Here is a 15,801-nt window from a genome sequence, read left to right on the forward strand (position 1 = left end):
GTTCTGAGCGTGTGTTTGTGTGTTGTGAGGGGGATGGATCCGCCTTGAATTTTGCGGACCGCGTTTACCCAAGGAAGGAAGGTGGTAGTAGGCTCATTTGATTCACATTTGCCACCGAAGCTGTCTCTCCAGTGTTCATTAGGGACTTGGACAACGTTTTACCGAAGGAAGGCACCAGTGGGTTCATTCCTGTTCGCCACCGAAGCTATATCTTCATTGTTCGTTGAGGACGTGATGCAGAGGCCCTTGCTTTTTGTGAAGCTCGTTCATTGAAGGAAGGAGGGAAGGAAGGTTCTTCTGAACATTCAGATTCGCCGCACCTGTCTTCATTGTTGATAGAACGTGCTGCGGAAGGCTGGAGGAAGGTACTAGTGGGTTCATTTGCATCTGCCACCGAAGGTATCTCTCCATTGTTCCGTGAAGGCGTAAGGCAGAGGGTCTTCATTTTTGTGAACCGCGTTCGCCGACGGTTGGAAGCTTCCATCTGAACATTCAGATTCACATCTGCCACCGAAGCTGTCTCTTCATTGTTCACTGAGGACGTGGGCACCGTTTCAGGGAGGGAAGGGGCTAGCGGGTTCATCCGCATTTGCCACCGAAGCTATTTCTTCAGTGTTAGTTGAAGACGTGATGCTTTTTGAGAACCGCGTTTCTTGAAGGTGAGAAGGATCCTTCTGAAAAACTATCCAGATTTCGCCGCAGCTGTCTTCACCGTTGACCGAGCGCGATGCAAAAGGCATTGTTCATTGTTCGTTGAACTTCAACGTGATGCTATTTGAGAACCACGTTTACCGAAGGAAGGAAGATTTCTTCTGAACATTCTTCACCAGATTTCGCCGCAGCTGTCTTCAAGATGCAGAAGGCCATACGGTTCAGTGAAGGGCAGCTCCTCTCCCTGTCTGCCTGTGCCCGGGCGGACGCCACCCTGGCAGGCTACCTGTACAAGCGCAGCTCGGACACGGGCAAGTGGCAGCAGCGCTGGTTCGCGTTGTATCAGAACTTCCTCTTCTACTTCGAGAACGACACGGCCATGCGGCCCTCCGGCCTGGCGCTGATCGAGGGATGCCAGTGCGAGCGGGTCATCAGCACCAAGGGCAGGGACAGCGAGAAACAGGTGGGTGCTTTATTGTCTTTGTTATGCATTCTCCAAGTCATTTTACAATTACAACAACAGCTTCTTTCCCCGGACTGCAAAATTATGCAACTCCCTTCCAAACAGCTGCTTTCCGTCCGACTACAATCCACAAAGCTTCAAAACAAAGGTCCACCGCCATCTCCTGACATAACTACATTATACTCACTTAAGTACCTCTAGCACTATGCCTAGAAGTGGCCAAAAAAATTGGCCTTGCGTTGAGCGACACCGTTAAAAAATTCTTGCACACCCATCTGCAGTGCCATTGATTTGACATTAATACATCTTATACTTGAAGAGTAGAAAAAAGAGTAGTATTGTTAACACAGGGATAGCACGAAGGGGGAGGACAGCGAGAAACAGGTGGGTTGTGTTGTATTGTCCTTCGTTATTTTCTCTGCATTTCTACACACCTATCTACGCCATTCATTACATCTTTGCGCGCTTGAAGAATGAAAAAAAAGGACGAGTCTTGTTCGCATAGGCGCATCACAAAGGGAAAGACAAGAAACGGGTGGGCCTGTCATGGTTTTCCTTATGCATTCTTGCACATCCATCTTCAGTGCCATTGGTTTGACATTAATACATCTTGTACTTAAAGCGTAGAAAAAATACCAGTACTGTTAACACAGGGATAGCATGAAGGGGTAAGACATAAAAAACAGGTGGCTCCGTCATTGTCTTCCTTATCCACTCTTGCACACCTATCTAATAGATAAACACCTATATGCAGTACCATTGATTGGGCATCAATACATCTTTGAGAACCCAATGAAAAAAGGACAAAGAGTCTTGTAAGCACAGGGATAGCTCGAAGGGGGAAAGGCAAGAAACAGGCGGGTGAGAAACAGGTGGGTCCGTCATTGTCGTTCTTATGCAATCTCGTACATCTATCTGCGCCATTGGTTTGGCATCGATACATCTTTTTGCTCTTATAGAATGGAGAAAAGCACAAGTAGTGTAAGCCAAGAGATAGCCATTAATTTTTTTTGTAATAATAAAAACAGGTGTGTCCTTTAGTATCTTTCCTCTGTACTTCTGCACATATGTCTACAGCGTCATGGATTTGGTACTGATACATCTTGTAATGAAAAAAATACATGTACGACAAGTGTTATTAGCACAGGGATGCACAACACGAAGGGGAAAGGAAAAGCAATGTTGGGTCCTTAATTATTTTCCCCCTGCATTCTCGCACATCTATCTCCAGCGCTATTGATTTCCGATCAATACATATTTTCTTGCTTCAAAACGAATGGAAAATATAACGCAGCAAACAGTCATTGAGATCTTGATGCATCCAGAACCATGCTCTTGCACGGTTCAGGATAGTCCACACGTATCCAGAACCGTGCCTGGAGGCAAATCTACGTTCTTGGATACGCGGAGACTATCCAGAACCGTGCCTGATCCTAACCCTAACCCATTCAGGCATAAGAACTAGCCAGGTGCGGTTCTGGACACGATAGAGTCCCTAATGATCTCCCCTCCGCATTTCTTCACACCTTTCCGCAGCGCCAGTGATTTGGCATCCATCCATCTTCATACACTTGTAAGAAACAGAGGCGAGCAGTAGAAACAGATAAAAACCCTCCTGGTCCTGGGCCGGGGTTCGAACCCACGGCCCCCGGGCGCCAGCTTACATCCGACGCTCCTACTGAATCAGCTAAAAGGTCTAGACCCTTCGGCCGGGTCAGTTGGTAGCGCTTATAAACTCCCACTGTTACACACTTGTAGAACGGAAAAAGTACGAGTCATGTACGCGCAGAGATTGCCATATCTTACTTGCTGTATTCCTTTGGCAGTGAGCGCTACCGATGTGAAATGTTGGCGTCTTTTTCATCCATTCACTGCTGGAATATTGCGCTTGTGGCTTGGTTAATTAGTAAGACAAACATCGCCTCACGGCAAGTTAGTTTTGTACATAACGAAAAATAAGCCATCCCCAGAGTATCTATATACACATAGAGCGCCTTCCAGTGTATCTATCTATCAGAAAGCGCTTCTGAATTGAAAATATTGGCGTATTTTTAATTCATCTAATGTTGGAATATTACTCTTGTGGCTTGGTAAATTAGCAGCGCAAACTGCATCACAGAACATCCCACGGGGCAAGTTTGTTGTGGACAAAATAAGCCTAAAATAGCCCATCCCAATAGACACACAACGCTTCTCCAGAGTATCTATATACACAAAAACGCCTCCACAACAAGTGGTGAAAGAATTCCTCTCGTCCCTACAGAGCTACAGGTGATATTGGAACATCCATCTACTGTTGGAATATTACTCTTGTGGCGTGGTTAATTAGCAACGCAAACTGCATCACAAAACATCCGATTCATCCCTGTTGTGGACATAAAATAGCCCAAGAGTGTCAAAGTACACAAGAATGCTCTCCATAGTATCTATATACACAAAAACAGTAGGGGCATTGTCATTAGATAGCTTTAAACAATGTCTAGAGTTAGATGTTCAAGGGTTAGGTGTAGCAAGTCGATCGGTGTAATGTAGCCAGCTGCCTCCGCGCCGCGTGCCTGCGAAGCTGGTGTGTTACGCCAAAAGGCGGTTATACCAGCCTATACAGATACAGATACAGACACAACGCGTCCACAACAAGTGTTGAAAGAACCCTGTGCGGCGCTACAGGTGCTCCCAGTCCGCCCTGTTGCAATATGCAAGTGTTCCTTTACCAGCCCCCTGAGGGACGTCATGGCGGAATGCGCTTTTGTGCCCGCCGGGCGCCTCTCAGCTAATGACACAGGAGGAAGGATCGATCGGCGAACCTAAGTGATATCTAAGTAATGATCAAACCTGCCCGGCAAATTGGCGCGTATCTGAGAAGCTGCAAGGATGTAAAAATTCTGCTGCGGTTGTCGACACGAATTACGGGCGAACTCGGTCTTTTTTTTCGATCCTTTCTTTGTGTTTTCTTTATCTGTGTGCAAGGCAAAGAAATATAGGCAGAGTAGCAAGATTGCTACCTTATTACGTTCCTTGTACAATGTACAGCAGATTCGTGTACAGTATGTGCAAATTCATATTGTCCGAGACAGCCCGGCCTTATACAGCGTAGCAAACCCGTTGAGTATTACCCTTAAGACCCGGCCACATGTGTCGTGCCATACTTGTAATAGTCGTACAAAATGTGTCCTGCAAAATCCACCTGTCTGGTTACAGAAAGGGCTGCCTTAAGTCCTTGTCGGCGGTTTGATTTGATTTTTTATAATTTTATTGAAATTGCAACAGTGCAATACACGCGGAACATAGGCAGCTGTTGCTGGTGTTGTGTCTCACACATAGAAACGAATACAGGACAGACAATACTCATTTTCACTTGAGTCTAGTGGGGAAAGTCGTGTAAAGTGCCTTTCCCAAGGGCACAAGATCGGTGGCACGTCAGGACTCGAACCCGGGACCTGTTGATTCCGAGTCGCGCACGCTGCCGTTGCGCCACACGACCCCACGGTTGGTTCGAATTCTGTCACAGCCTGCTTAAAAAAACTACAACATGTATAAAAATCCTAAAACGACCCACGATGAATTTGACAGCGCCACAAACGCAATTTACCGGTTATGCGAAACAAACAAATCCAATTTAGGCCAGGTTGATTTGATTATATGGATGACATCCTCCGGGAACCCCAAAACTGATGCGAGCGTGCGAATAAAAAAAAAGTTTTGCAAAAAAAAAGTTGCTTTCATTATCTACGTGGCCATGAAGATTGAACAAATGACACAGGGTATGGTATGGCGAATAATCTACTCTTCAAATTCATTTCTTTACATTTTCGTCTTTTTCGTTTGGTTTTGACATTCTACGACATTGTTATTGTTTTCCAATACTTTTTGTGCAACTTACAGTATATATTTGCTCATTTTGCAACTGTTTTGTACGATTTACAGCATGGTTGAAATTTTTTTTTTTTTTGGTAAACGGCCGAAAATTGATGCGCGCGCGGATGTCATCCATATAATCAAATCAACATGGCCTTACTCACCCACGACTACCCAAGACGTCCTCTCACTGCAACAACGGGAACCCCGAAAGATGATGAGGCAATCCCGCCATGTTTTACTGTCAGAGAAGCACTTCTAAAGACGGTTTGATGGACTGGTTATGGCTGCTACAAGATATGCGCCATTAACAGCGCGGAGAAGCGTGTTTAATTCCCTATTTCACACTGATTGGGGTGATAAATTTGATTGTGAAAGGTTCTCGTTGTATCCGAGTTACCTCTTGGGACTTGGAAAATGGATTTTCGACGCACTAAAATTTTTGAGTTATTTTTATATTGCTATTGATAAATCTGATTTTGAATGGTTCTCGTTGTATGAGCGACAGCTCTTGGGACTTGGAGGAGGGATTGTTTTATAATGCAATATTTATTGACAATATATAGTGTCGGCACATTCAATATTTACGATTATTCGTATAATCTGTATTTACAAATTGTCCTTTATTTTGAGAGCTGTAAAATGAAGGAAAAGTCCATTGAGGCTGATAGGGATGATTTTTACAAGAGCGACGCTCAGGCAGGCGCGGCGGTGTGTTGATACAGGCGATGAGTTATTGCCCGTGTAGCGGAATAATGAGATACAGCCGCTCGTGTGTCCCCACCGGGACATGCTTAAGGTAGAGCTGCAGCACAGCGGCGCTTTATCATGCTCAGGCATGGTTCTGGATAGTCCACGCGCATCCAGAACCGTGCTGTATCCAGAACCGTGTTTTATCCAGAACCGTGCTGTATCCAGAACAATGCTTATCCTGAACCGTGCTGTATCCAGAACCGTGCTGTATCATGCTCAGGCACGGTTCTGGATAGTCCACGCGTATCCAGAACCGTGCTTTATCCAGAACCGTGCTGTATCCGAAACCGTGACAGTTCACACGTATCCAGAACCATGCCAGCGGCAGATCTACTTTCTTGGATACACGGAGACTATCCAGAAAACTGCATGATCCTAACCCTATCCCTTTTAGGCATACAACTAGATAGCCACAGTTCTGGATACAATAGAGGCTATCCAGAACCGTGCCTGATTCTAACCCTAACTCATTCAGGAATAGAACTAGATAGGCACGGTTCTGGATACAATAGAGACTATCCAGAACCATGTCTGACCCTAACCCTAACCCATTTAGACAAAGAACTAGATCGCCACGGTTCTGGATACAATAGAGACTATCCAGAGCCGTTCCTGATCCTAACTCATTCAGGCATAGCACCAAATAGGCATGGATCTGGATACCATATTGCTGTAGCCGTTGTTAGGAGACCATTTCGCACCCATAAATGAGACTCAGCGGTGGTTCTCTCCCGTCGTCCCAATAACGGAGCGTGATCATAGGACGGAGAGAACATTAACCGCCAGCTCCGGATTTTCTGAGTTCATTACGCGCCGAATTCCGTGCGTCAGGGGACCCATTTTACACACACGACAGGGGACCCTTTTTACACACACGACAGGGGACCCTTTTTACACACACGACAGGGGACCCGTTTTACACGCACGACAGGGGATCCTTTTTACACGCACGACAGGGGACCCTTTTTACACACACGACAGGGGACCCTTTTTACACACACGACAGGGGACCCATTTTACACACACGACAGGGGACCCTTTTTACACACACGACAGGGGACCCATTTTACACACACGACAGGGGACCCATTTTACACACACAGGGAAAGGCAAAACATCGGACTGACGCACGCTCCCGTACCGCGCCTTTGAATCTTGCGATTGGATCTTATTTATTGAGAAGCTAGTAGGAAGCTATCAGCTACAGCTGTCAACGTTTGAAGTACAAGGCTTTGTATGAAGATTAATCTGCAGCAACTGCAACAAGGCTTTGCAACTGCAGCAGATTAATCTTTATACAAAGTAAACACACTGGCTGATATTGTACTGCGGTTGTGGGCTTTTGTTGTCGTTCTGGCCCAAGTCGTCGTAACTAACATATTGATTGCTTGATACATTGGTAAAGATTAGACATCCGGCCAGGTACTCATAAGATACTCATAAACTATTCAAATTCTACTGCTGGATAAAGTACCAAAAATGGCTGGTCGTTACTTCTGGTGATGCCGAAGAAGAGTGATGGATGTCACTCGAAACTCCCGAATGTAACATCCTTATCTTATCACGTAGTGCAGGTTGAATTGTCAAGGACGTTACCATATCATATTGATATGATATGATTTATTCGTTCGGCGGTATGAACATAGAGCCAGGCCTACCAAACCAGCCGAAGGCTATTTACTACAAATGACTGGCCTTGACGACTGAACAATATACAGTATACCACACCAGCTGTTTCGGGGCACACAGAAAGGATGACAAAGTATATTGATTTCCTGTCCCTGAGGACCAGGCAGAATCAGCAGCGCTGCGGCAATACATCCCCACAGAAACACCACCGTTTTTATATGCACAACCACCCCTTTGTTGTGCCACCAAGTCTGTGTGCTGCTGTATTACGGCTGTGTCTGTTGTATTGCGGCTATTTTCGGAATGGACACAACACGACGGGGCTGTTTTAATTACTAATTCGACAAATAGAATGTCGCTGATATTTTTTCATCAAGGACATCCCAACACTTATACTCATAGCCTCACAAAACGTCTTCCCAGTAAGGTCCCTTTTCCACTTATCCACAGACGGTGCTCGCGATATTGCGAGTAAAATCAGATTTGTGTTACCCTTGATGTTACAATTGGAATATGATGCAAGATGAAAAAGTCTGATTTGATAACAGCAAAATGTGTTTTAATAAAAAACAAAAAAGCTGTTCTTTGCCTATGGGATTCGTTGAACGATCTGCCAAAAGTTGGTCGCTTATAAATTAGCGATTGCAGTTCCTAGTATAAGTGGATGTGGTGATACACGCAGAATCTCTCTCTTCCAGCATACCTGCGTCTCTGTATCCCAGCATGCCTGCGTCTCTTTAACTCTGTAATGCAAAAATGTCTTTTTCTATGAAGGTCGTTGAACGATCTGTCAAATAGTTAGTCGCTCAGACGTCACAGTCCTTAGTTGACATTGCGCTACAAGCAGGTCTGCATCTCGGTAACGCTACATAAATGAAGAAATTTATTGCACGACAATTGCGCATGGTACAATGTATGGCAAACTACATAAAGAGAGTAACAACAATAAAATGTGTGTTGAGCAAGACCTAATGTCGAATAAAACCTAACATATCTATATCATAATTATTCAAATAATAAGGGGTAACACAAGTCTTTATTAGGGGTACGTCTGTGGAAAATGTACTTCCCAGATGATGGAGTATCTGTGACCGGATCTGCCATCTCCACCGTGTCAGCTCATGAGGACCGAGGAGAGGCTATCAAAGGCCCGGACTCGCCGTCTGGTGCTGCGGGGCCGATACGATTGGGTGTCCTCTGAAGGCCTGGGGACGATAGGGACTGTGAAGGCCACGGCAAGGGGACTGTTTTCTTTCTGTGCCTTGGTCGACACCTCAGCTTAGAACGTGGCCACTACCCCTTAGCCAATGAGAGTCATTCAGTTTCTGTGTCTATATCCCCATAGTGCAAAAAAGTGTGGTACTATCCAAAAAGTGTGGTACGAAAACTCATTTGCATAAAATAAGTACCACACTTGAAACCAGGTCCTCCCTCTGTGCAGGCTAATCACCCAAGGGACAAGAGGATTGAAACACAAAGCTTTCTCAAAGACACCTTGGCAGCAGTACAATAACGTTTGCTATACGGTACGCTGACGGGCAGCACTGAGAGGAGCGTTGAGTTTGTGTTTAAAGTTTTTGTAGGTCCCTGGTATTTACAACGTCCTGTTGGAAGCTGTTCCACAACTTGACTATAGTAGGGATAAAGGTTATCTTGTGATGCTGTACCTAGAACCGTGATTTATCCAGAATCATGCTCAGATAGTCCACGCGTATCCAGAACCGTGCCTTGGACGAATCTACGTTCTTGGCTATGCAGAGACAATCCAGAACCATGCCTGATCATGAGTCTAACCCATTCAGGCATGGAACTAGATAGGCAAGTACAGAAACTGAACAGTTTGAACTATACAGGAAACAAGCAATAAAACTGTTTCCATTACGTCAGAAACAAAATGTTGTAATGAATTGTAAGGGGTTTTACATTCCTTCATTGTTGGGAAATGTTGAAACATAAAATGTTACTAGTATATGTCGTACACATTATGGACGAAATCCATTGCTTTATATAATCTGACAAGGCTATCTCGATGATTTAGATCCATGAACTTTGCCGAGGCGGAACACAGTGCATCACGAAGGCAGGTTGTTGCCTTACGTTGTCGTCTGTCTCACCGAAGCGCGGTAAATCCGCTGACGTGAGGCGACGCTGAGAGGGGGGAACAGGTGGGAAACGGGATGACGGATCGTCTGACGCGCGGCGGGAGAAGGTTTCCATCTGTATCCGACAGAAACATGTTTTAAACATATGCTGAGTAGCAGCTCGTAGGTGCGTACATGTCTGTATTCTCGTGTCACCAGTAGAACCACAGGCAGTGGAACCTCAGAAATGCTTTAAAATGTACTGTTTTGAGTGGCAAATGTGCAAATCAGTGTCTGTCCTCATCAGTTCTAGTACATTTTTTTATATTCTGAAACATGCAATCACAAGACGAGTTCTAGTACATTTGTCCCAGGCACGGCTCTGGATAGTCTCTGCGTATCCAATAACGTACCTTTGTCCCAGGCACGATTAGAACACGCCCTGACCATTGCGCCACGCGATGCCTTAAGAAATGCATCAGATATGAGTTGTTGCCGCCTTCGCCAGCTCTGCTGATTCAGCAAGACTCAAACCCCGCCTTATCTCTGGTCTCATCTGCCACATTTGCATCTTAAGTCCTCTCCCTGGTGGGTCTATCGATCTCTTCCCGCCGCTCTGTGAAGTCTTTATTCTCGCTTCAGCTCGTTTCGCGCCCGGGAAGATTGGATGGACGGCCTTAACAGTCGGGACCACCTGGTCGGCACCTATTTGGGAAAAAGACGTCCAGGACAACAAAGCCTTAAAGTGGACTTGAGAAACATTTCTTTAAGACTCTGAAAATGAAACTCACCAGTGTCAGGGTCAGCGACTATTTGGGAGAAAGACATTCAGTGGACCCGAGTAATATTTAATTGACCCTTGGAAAACATCCCGTACCAGGGTCAGGGTCAGGCTGGCCAGTTTACGACTATAAAGAAGCTTTGTACGCAAAAAAGCAGTTACTCAAGCAACTGGATGATTTTATCCAGTTGCTTGAGTAACTGCTTTTTGGCGTATCGTATTACCTGGATGTCTAACCTTCACCGACGAAGTTTCATTTGTGTTACTATGAAATCTGAGGCGCTTTAAATCATAGCAATAAGTGTCAAAATATCTCTTTGGCGTGTCAAATATATCTATTTCTTTAATCCTAATACGACTAGGTAGCCCCATTCAGCTTTGAAAGCTTTTTTCCGAAGGGCCCCAGCATATTACAACACACGACATTATGCACTAAGCCAAGCATAGGAGAACAACATACAGTATACATAATGTAGAGTCAATAATCTACGTTCAAATATCTCATGTTCCCAGTAACAGGATTTATGATAAAAGAGGAGAGATCCTATATTTGAACTGAGCTTCCACCTTGTTTTGACAGTTGCTATGAGTTACAACATGAAAGTAAAAAACTAGATTATCGACGAGAAGCAACTTATACGACAAAAGTCAAACTCAGATTTATCAACTCCTGTAAGAAAACTAATGCCTTAAGCCTCATCCGGTTCATACCGATCCTCGGCATTTGCAAGGGCGTCCCTCCATTTGCATGAAGTAAAGATAAAGGCTTCATGCCGGTCGTTACGTAACTTCAAACGAGCTGAACGCACTGCTTGGTAAGACTTTAATGAACTACAAATACTGCCTGATGCTTATCATAGATAAGTACAGGAAATCCTGGCGTCAGAGAATACAGTAAGGCTGGAATATTCATCTATGGTTCACAAGAGCTGGTCGGGGGCTGAGCTATCCAGAAAAGTGCTTTATTCAAAACAATGTTCAAGCAGGATTCTGGATAGTCCAAACGTATCCAGAACCGTGCATTATCCAAAACGATGCTCAGGCACGATTCTGGATAGTCCACGGGTATCCAGAATCGTGCTTAGGGCAAATGTACTTTCTAGATTATCCAAAGACTATCCAAAACCTTGCCTGATCCTAACCCTAACCCAGTCAGGCATAGAACTAGATAGGCAAGGTTCTGGACACAGTATACATGTATATCTATTTATGCAGTATTCCAACGGTCTCTGTGGCCTAGATTGAAACAGCACCTTTTGAAACGAGGTCGTGGTTTCATTGATTAAGCAACAAAAGTGATCGTTATCAGCTGCCAGGCAGCGCGCGAGGAAAGGGCGTGAATTATCAGATTGAGAGAATTTCCAGGGCAATGGCCGAACGATTAGGAAGACAGTTTAATGATGGTAATCAGTCTTCTGGGAGACAATCTACATCAGCTTTCTTCCGAGAGTTCGGAGCCAAAGAGCTTATCTGGTACGCCAAAAGCAGTTACTCAAGCAACTGGATATGAATTTGAAAACGTCAGACGTTTCAGCTAGTATCCACTAGCTTTCGTCAGTGACTGAGAGACCAGAGGGGAAATGCAGGTTTATAAGCACAAACTATTGATTGATATGCAAATAAAGTGAAGACAACTCACTTGATTGTCTTCACGAAGGCTAGTGGATACTAGCTGAAACGTCTGACCGTTTCCAAAATCATATCCAGTTGCTTGAGTAACTGTTTTTTGGCGTATCGTATTACCTGGATGTCTAACCTAACCTTCATCGACGTAGCTTATCCGGTAACCTGTGATGTTTCTCTAACAGACAGATTCGCATGACTGAATCGGTTGTACCGTGATAGCGGTCTTATCAGGACTTACCAAGAATGTGTCCAAATGCTTTCACTTGATTCATTGCTTTTAATTCTTAAGGAAAGAATAATGTATCTTTATTTCTCTGCAAAGGATAACCAAAGGCTAATTGCCTGTACAGTGTCAAAGAAAGTAAACTAAAGAAATTGGGAACATAGAATTAATGTCTAGCAAATAATTACATTGTTTTTTTAGGTCCGCGCAGCAAATGTATTTGGTAATAGCACTCAATCAGCACGATACATTGTAGGAAGCTATTTTTCAAAATTCTATGATTTCGCCTAGTCTTCTTATATATGCCGATCATATATCTCTCTACAGTAGCGAAAAACGCTTGTCTTGCATAATTTCTTACCCCAAGCGGTTCCTTGCGAATTCAGTGCCAACACTCATTTCACATTCACTTCCTTTAACTATTCCCTACAGCGACAACACTGCCATTAAGGTGGAACTCTGCATCAAGCTTCTGACGTGCTAAATAATAGAGATGTGTCAAGATAGGGAAGAGATTGCAACGTAGATATATCTTAAATTTACACTGTTAGATAAGCGTTATTGCATGCGCAACAGTTTTAAAATGTATAACATATGGCATCTCCCGCTGCATACCAACATCTATTCTGATCTACCTTGCCGAAGACTATGCAGTATTGGGCGAGGATGTGCTTTTACAATTATTGGTGTAATTTCTGTCGTTTAGGTATAATGCACTATGTGTGCACTGCATGGGTTGCCAGATGCCATTATGCACTATATAATTTGAATCCATTAAGAAAAAAACTTGGTATGAAAGAAGATGTACAGTTAAATGTGCAAAGATTGAGCGAACAGGTCGTTCGGTGTGATATACATGTAGATAGCAGTCGCCGCGCCGCGTGCCTGCGAAGCTTATGTGTTACGCCGAGGGGTATTTATTCCGGCTATACAGATACAGATACAGGTACAGAACAATGAATGAAGTATATCCGACTATCTGGGACGTACAACGTACGCTAGAACGTTGCCGCCAGAGTTGCCCCTGCAGTGCATGGTGTGTTTTGATTGATGAGTCCGTCCCGTGTTGAACAGGTCCACATTGTGCGCGGGTAAACCCGGGATCAGGCGGAGACAATCCTCCCCACAGACCCGCGGAGTTATGCACATAACAAGGGTGCTTACCTTACAGAAGACTGTGAAGTTATGCACATACTGATGCTACTGTTAAGCCGGGTGCCGCTTTCTTCTGAAACAGCCCGTAGCGCGCGCTCGTTATTGTTCAAGTTGTTTGAATAAGAGCTTTTTTAGAAGCCCGGAAGGCTCACAGACAGTCTTGTAAGATGGCAGCTAGAGCCTCCCCTCCTCATAAGTTCCCGGTTTATCAGCAAGCTTCGGTTGGTGCCAGCATAAATGAAAACCAACCGATTGTCTCTCTAGGACACAATAGTATTGTGCCCTGAATGGTGCCTATTTAGTTCCGATGGGTTATGCCTGAGTGGGTTAGGATCAGGCACGGTTCTTGATAGTTTCCGCGTATCCACGAACCTTGATTTGCCCCAGTCACAGTTCTGAATACGTGTGGAGTAACCAGGACCATGCCTAGGCATGATTCTGGATAACGCACGGTTCTGGATAAAGCATGGTTCTGGATAAATCACGGTTCTGGATAAAGCACTGTTCTGGATAAAGCACGGTTCTGGATAAAGCACGGTTCTGGATAAAGCACTGTTCTGGATAAAGCACGGTTCTGGATAAAGCACGGTTCTGGATAAAGCACGGTTCTGGATAAAGCACGGTTCTGGATAAAGCACGGTTCTTGATAATGCACGGTTCTGGATAAAGCATGGTTCTGGATAAAGCACGGTTCTGGATAAAGCACGGTTCTGGACGGTTCTGCACACGACAGGCTGAATAACAACCTGTGCCTCCATTGTTTGTAAAAGCAATTCACGTAGAAAAGGACATAAAGTGTCTTATGGGGGATGTCACTCGACGGGAAGTCAGGAAGCCGGAAAATGGCAATTATGTCTGCTTCGTAAAGTCTAGGTGGAACGTTAGGCCATGAAGTTTGGCTGGGTGAACAGTTTGGGCTGTTGGCAGGTTTTCTTTACTCGCTGATATGAACATATTACCCATGCCTACACTGGTGTAAAGGCAACAAAATCTGAAGCTGAACAACAAAATTACCTCAGTATATACTAAGGTATTTTGTTGTCGTGTGGCGTTGATAGCCTACTACTGAAGTAGAGTAAATAGTCTGTGTACCCACTACTGTTGCGTGTGGTCATGCATTTCAATTCAAGATTAGTCCAGTCCGAATAGGAACGACAGCCATTCACGGCAGATATGCAGTCTATCAATCGTTCTTGTATATAACCAAACGACAAGGCTTGTCGTTACCAAGCGCGTTTTAAACTTTGTCACCAATGACTTAGGATGAAAGATAGTAGATCCTATCTGAGCGTCTGACTCCTAAGAGAATTTATCCGGTGGCTTGATGTAGTGTAGTATTAGACAAGTTTTGAAATACATAACTTATAAGTGTTAGATAGATATAAGTAATAGTGTTGATACCGACTTAGTATGTCGTTCATGTGCAAAAGTTGCCATACATTGTACCTGCTACAATTGTCGTGCAATAAAGTTTGACTTGACTTGTATTTAATATTTTGTACATTTTGTCATCTGGTCGATGAAGAGACTACCCGTTGTCCATGGCAAGGTTGTGGGGGAATGATCGTTAGCTTTTTATATATGGCCGTTTTTCTTTGTCGCTACCCCCAACAAACGTCAGTGGCTGGCGATCTTCTCTGGCTAATGGATACTGCCTGGCCAATTTGATACTGTCTTTTTGCCACCGAGAGGGATCTGCTTGGAGATTAATGGCAATGTGCCACGTACACTTGCAGGGCCGGCACGACGCACAGGATGGGGGATCTACCGGCCTCTCTAATTGTACCCAGGGAACCCTCTGCCGAGGCAATTTAGAGAAGCTCTCCTCTGTCAAGTAGCACAGAGCCGGTTGCCTGTTGGTACGGTAGATGAGGGACCTGGTCCCCGCTGGTCTGAACGCTTCAACAATCAGTGACTATGACTGATGGAGTGGTCCTTGTTGTACACAGAACCGTTCTTTATCCAGAAGAACCAGATGATTCTACGGCAATGGAAGGAGGGTCATGAAGCTGTCCGTGCTACGACGGTTGTATCCGGAGCTTATGCAGTATAATTTAAGTTGCTTCTTTTATTTTGTTCTACGTATAAGTCTGCCCCCTTGTCCATGGCAATGTGCCATGTATACTTTCAGGACCAGGAAACCGCACAGGATGCGGGATCTACCGGCCTCTCTAATTGCACCCAGGGAACCCTCTGTACAGGCAATTTAGAGATCGCTCCTCTGTCAAGTAGCACAGAGCCGGTTGCCTGTTGGTACGGTAGGTGAGGGACCTGGTCCCCGCTGGTCTGAACGCTTCAACAATCAGTGACTATGACTGATGGAGTGGTCCTTGTTGTACACAGAACCGTTCTTTATCCAGAAGAAACAGATGATTCTACGGCAATGGAAGGAGGGTCATGAAGCTTTTAGTTTAACGACTATTGTATCAAGAGCTTATTCAATACAATTTTAAGTTGCTTCATTTATTTTGTTCTACGTATAAGTCTGCGCCCTTGTCCATGGTATTGTGTCATGTACACTAGTACTTGCAGGACTAGGAAGCCGCAAATTTTTCAGGATGCATCAGCCTCTCTAATTGCACCG

The 15,801-nt window shown here is 44.6% G+C and overlaps 1 protein-coding gene across 1 annotated transcript; it reads left to right on the forward strand.

Annotated features, from left to right (window-relative positions):
• Positions 1 to 772: 772 nt before the first annotated feature.
• LOC109463494 (ras-specific guanine nucleotide-releasing factor 1-like) lies at positions 773 to 8,634 on the forward strand. The gene is made up of 2 exons (XM_019760329.1): positions 773 to 1,114; positions 8,470 to 8,634. The coding sequence occupies exons 1-2, from the start codon at positions 854 to 856 to the stop codon at positions 8,632 to 8,634; spliced, it is 426 nt and encodes a 141-aa protein (XP_019615888.1). The 5' UTR covers positions 773 to 853.
• The last annotated feature ends 7,167 nt before the right edge of the window (positions 8,635 to 15,801 follow it).

Source organism: Branchiostoma belcheri, unplaced genomic scaffold (assembly GCF_001625305.1).
Source record: "Branchiostoma belcheri isolate BF01 breed outbred unplaced genomic scaffold, Haploidv18h27 scaffold127, whole genome shotgun sequence".
Taxonomy (NCBI): domain Eukaryota; kingdom Metazoa; phylum Chordata; class Leptocardii; order Amphioxiformes; family Branchiostomatidae; genus Branchiostoma; species Branchiostoma belcheri.

Bases quoted from the DNA above. Each gene is read 5' to 3' on its own strand.
- LOC109463494 (XM_019760329.1), top strand. From the start codon at position 854: ATGCAGAAGGCCATACGGTTCAGTGAAGGGCAGCTCCTCTCCCTGTCT. The intron at 1,115-8,469 runs GTGGGTGCTTTA...CCACCGTGTCAG, and splicing joins GCAGGGACAGCGAGAAACAG to CTCATGAGGACCGAGGAGAG.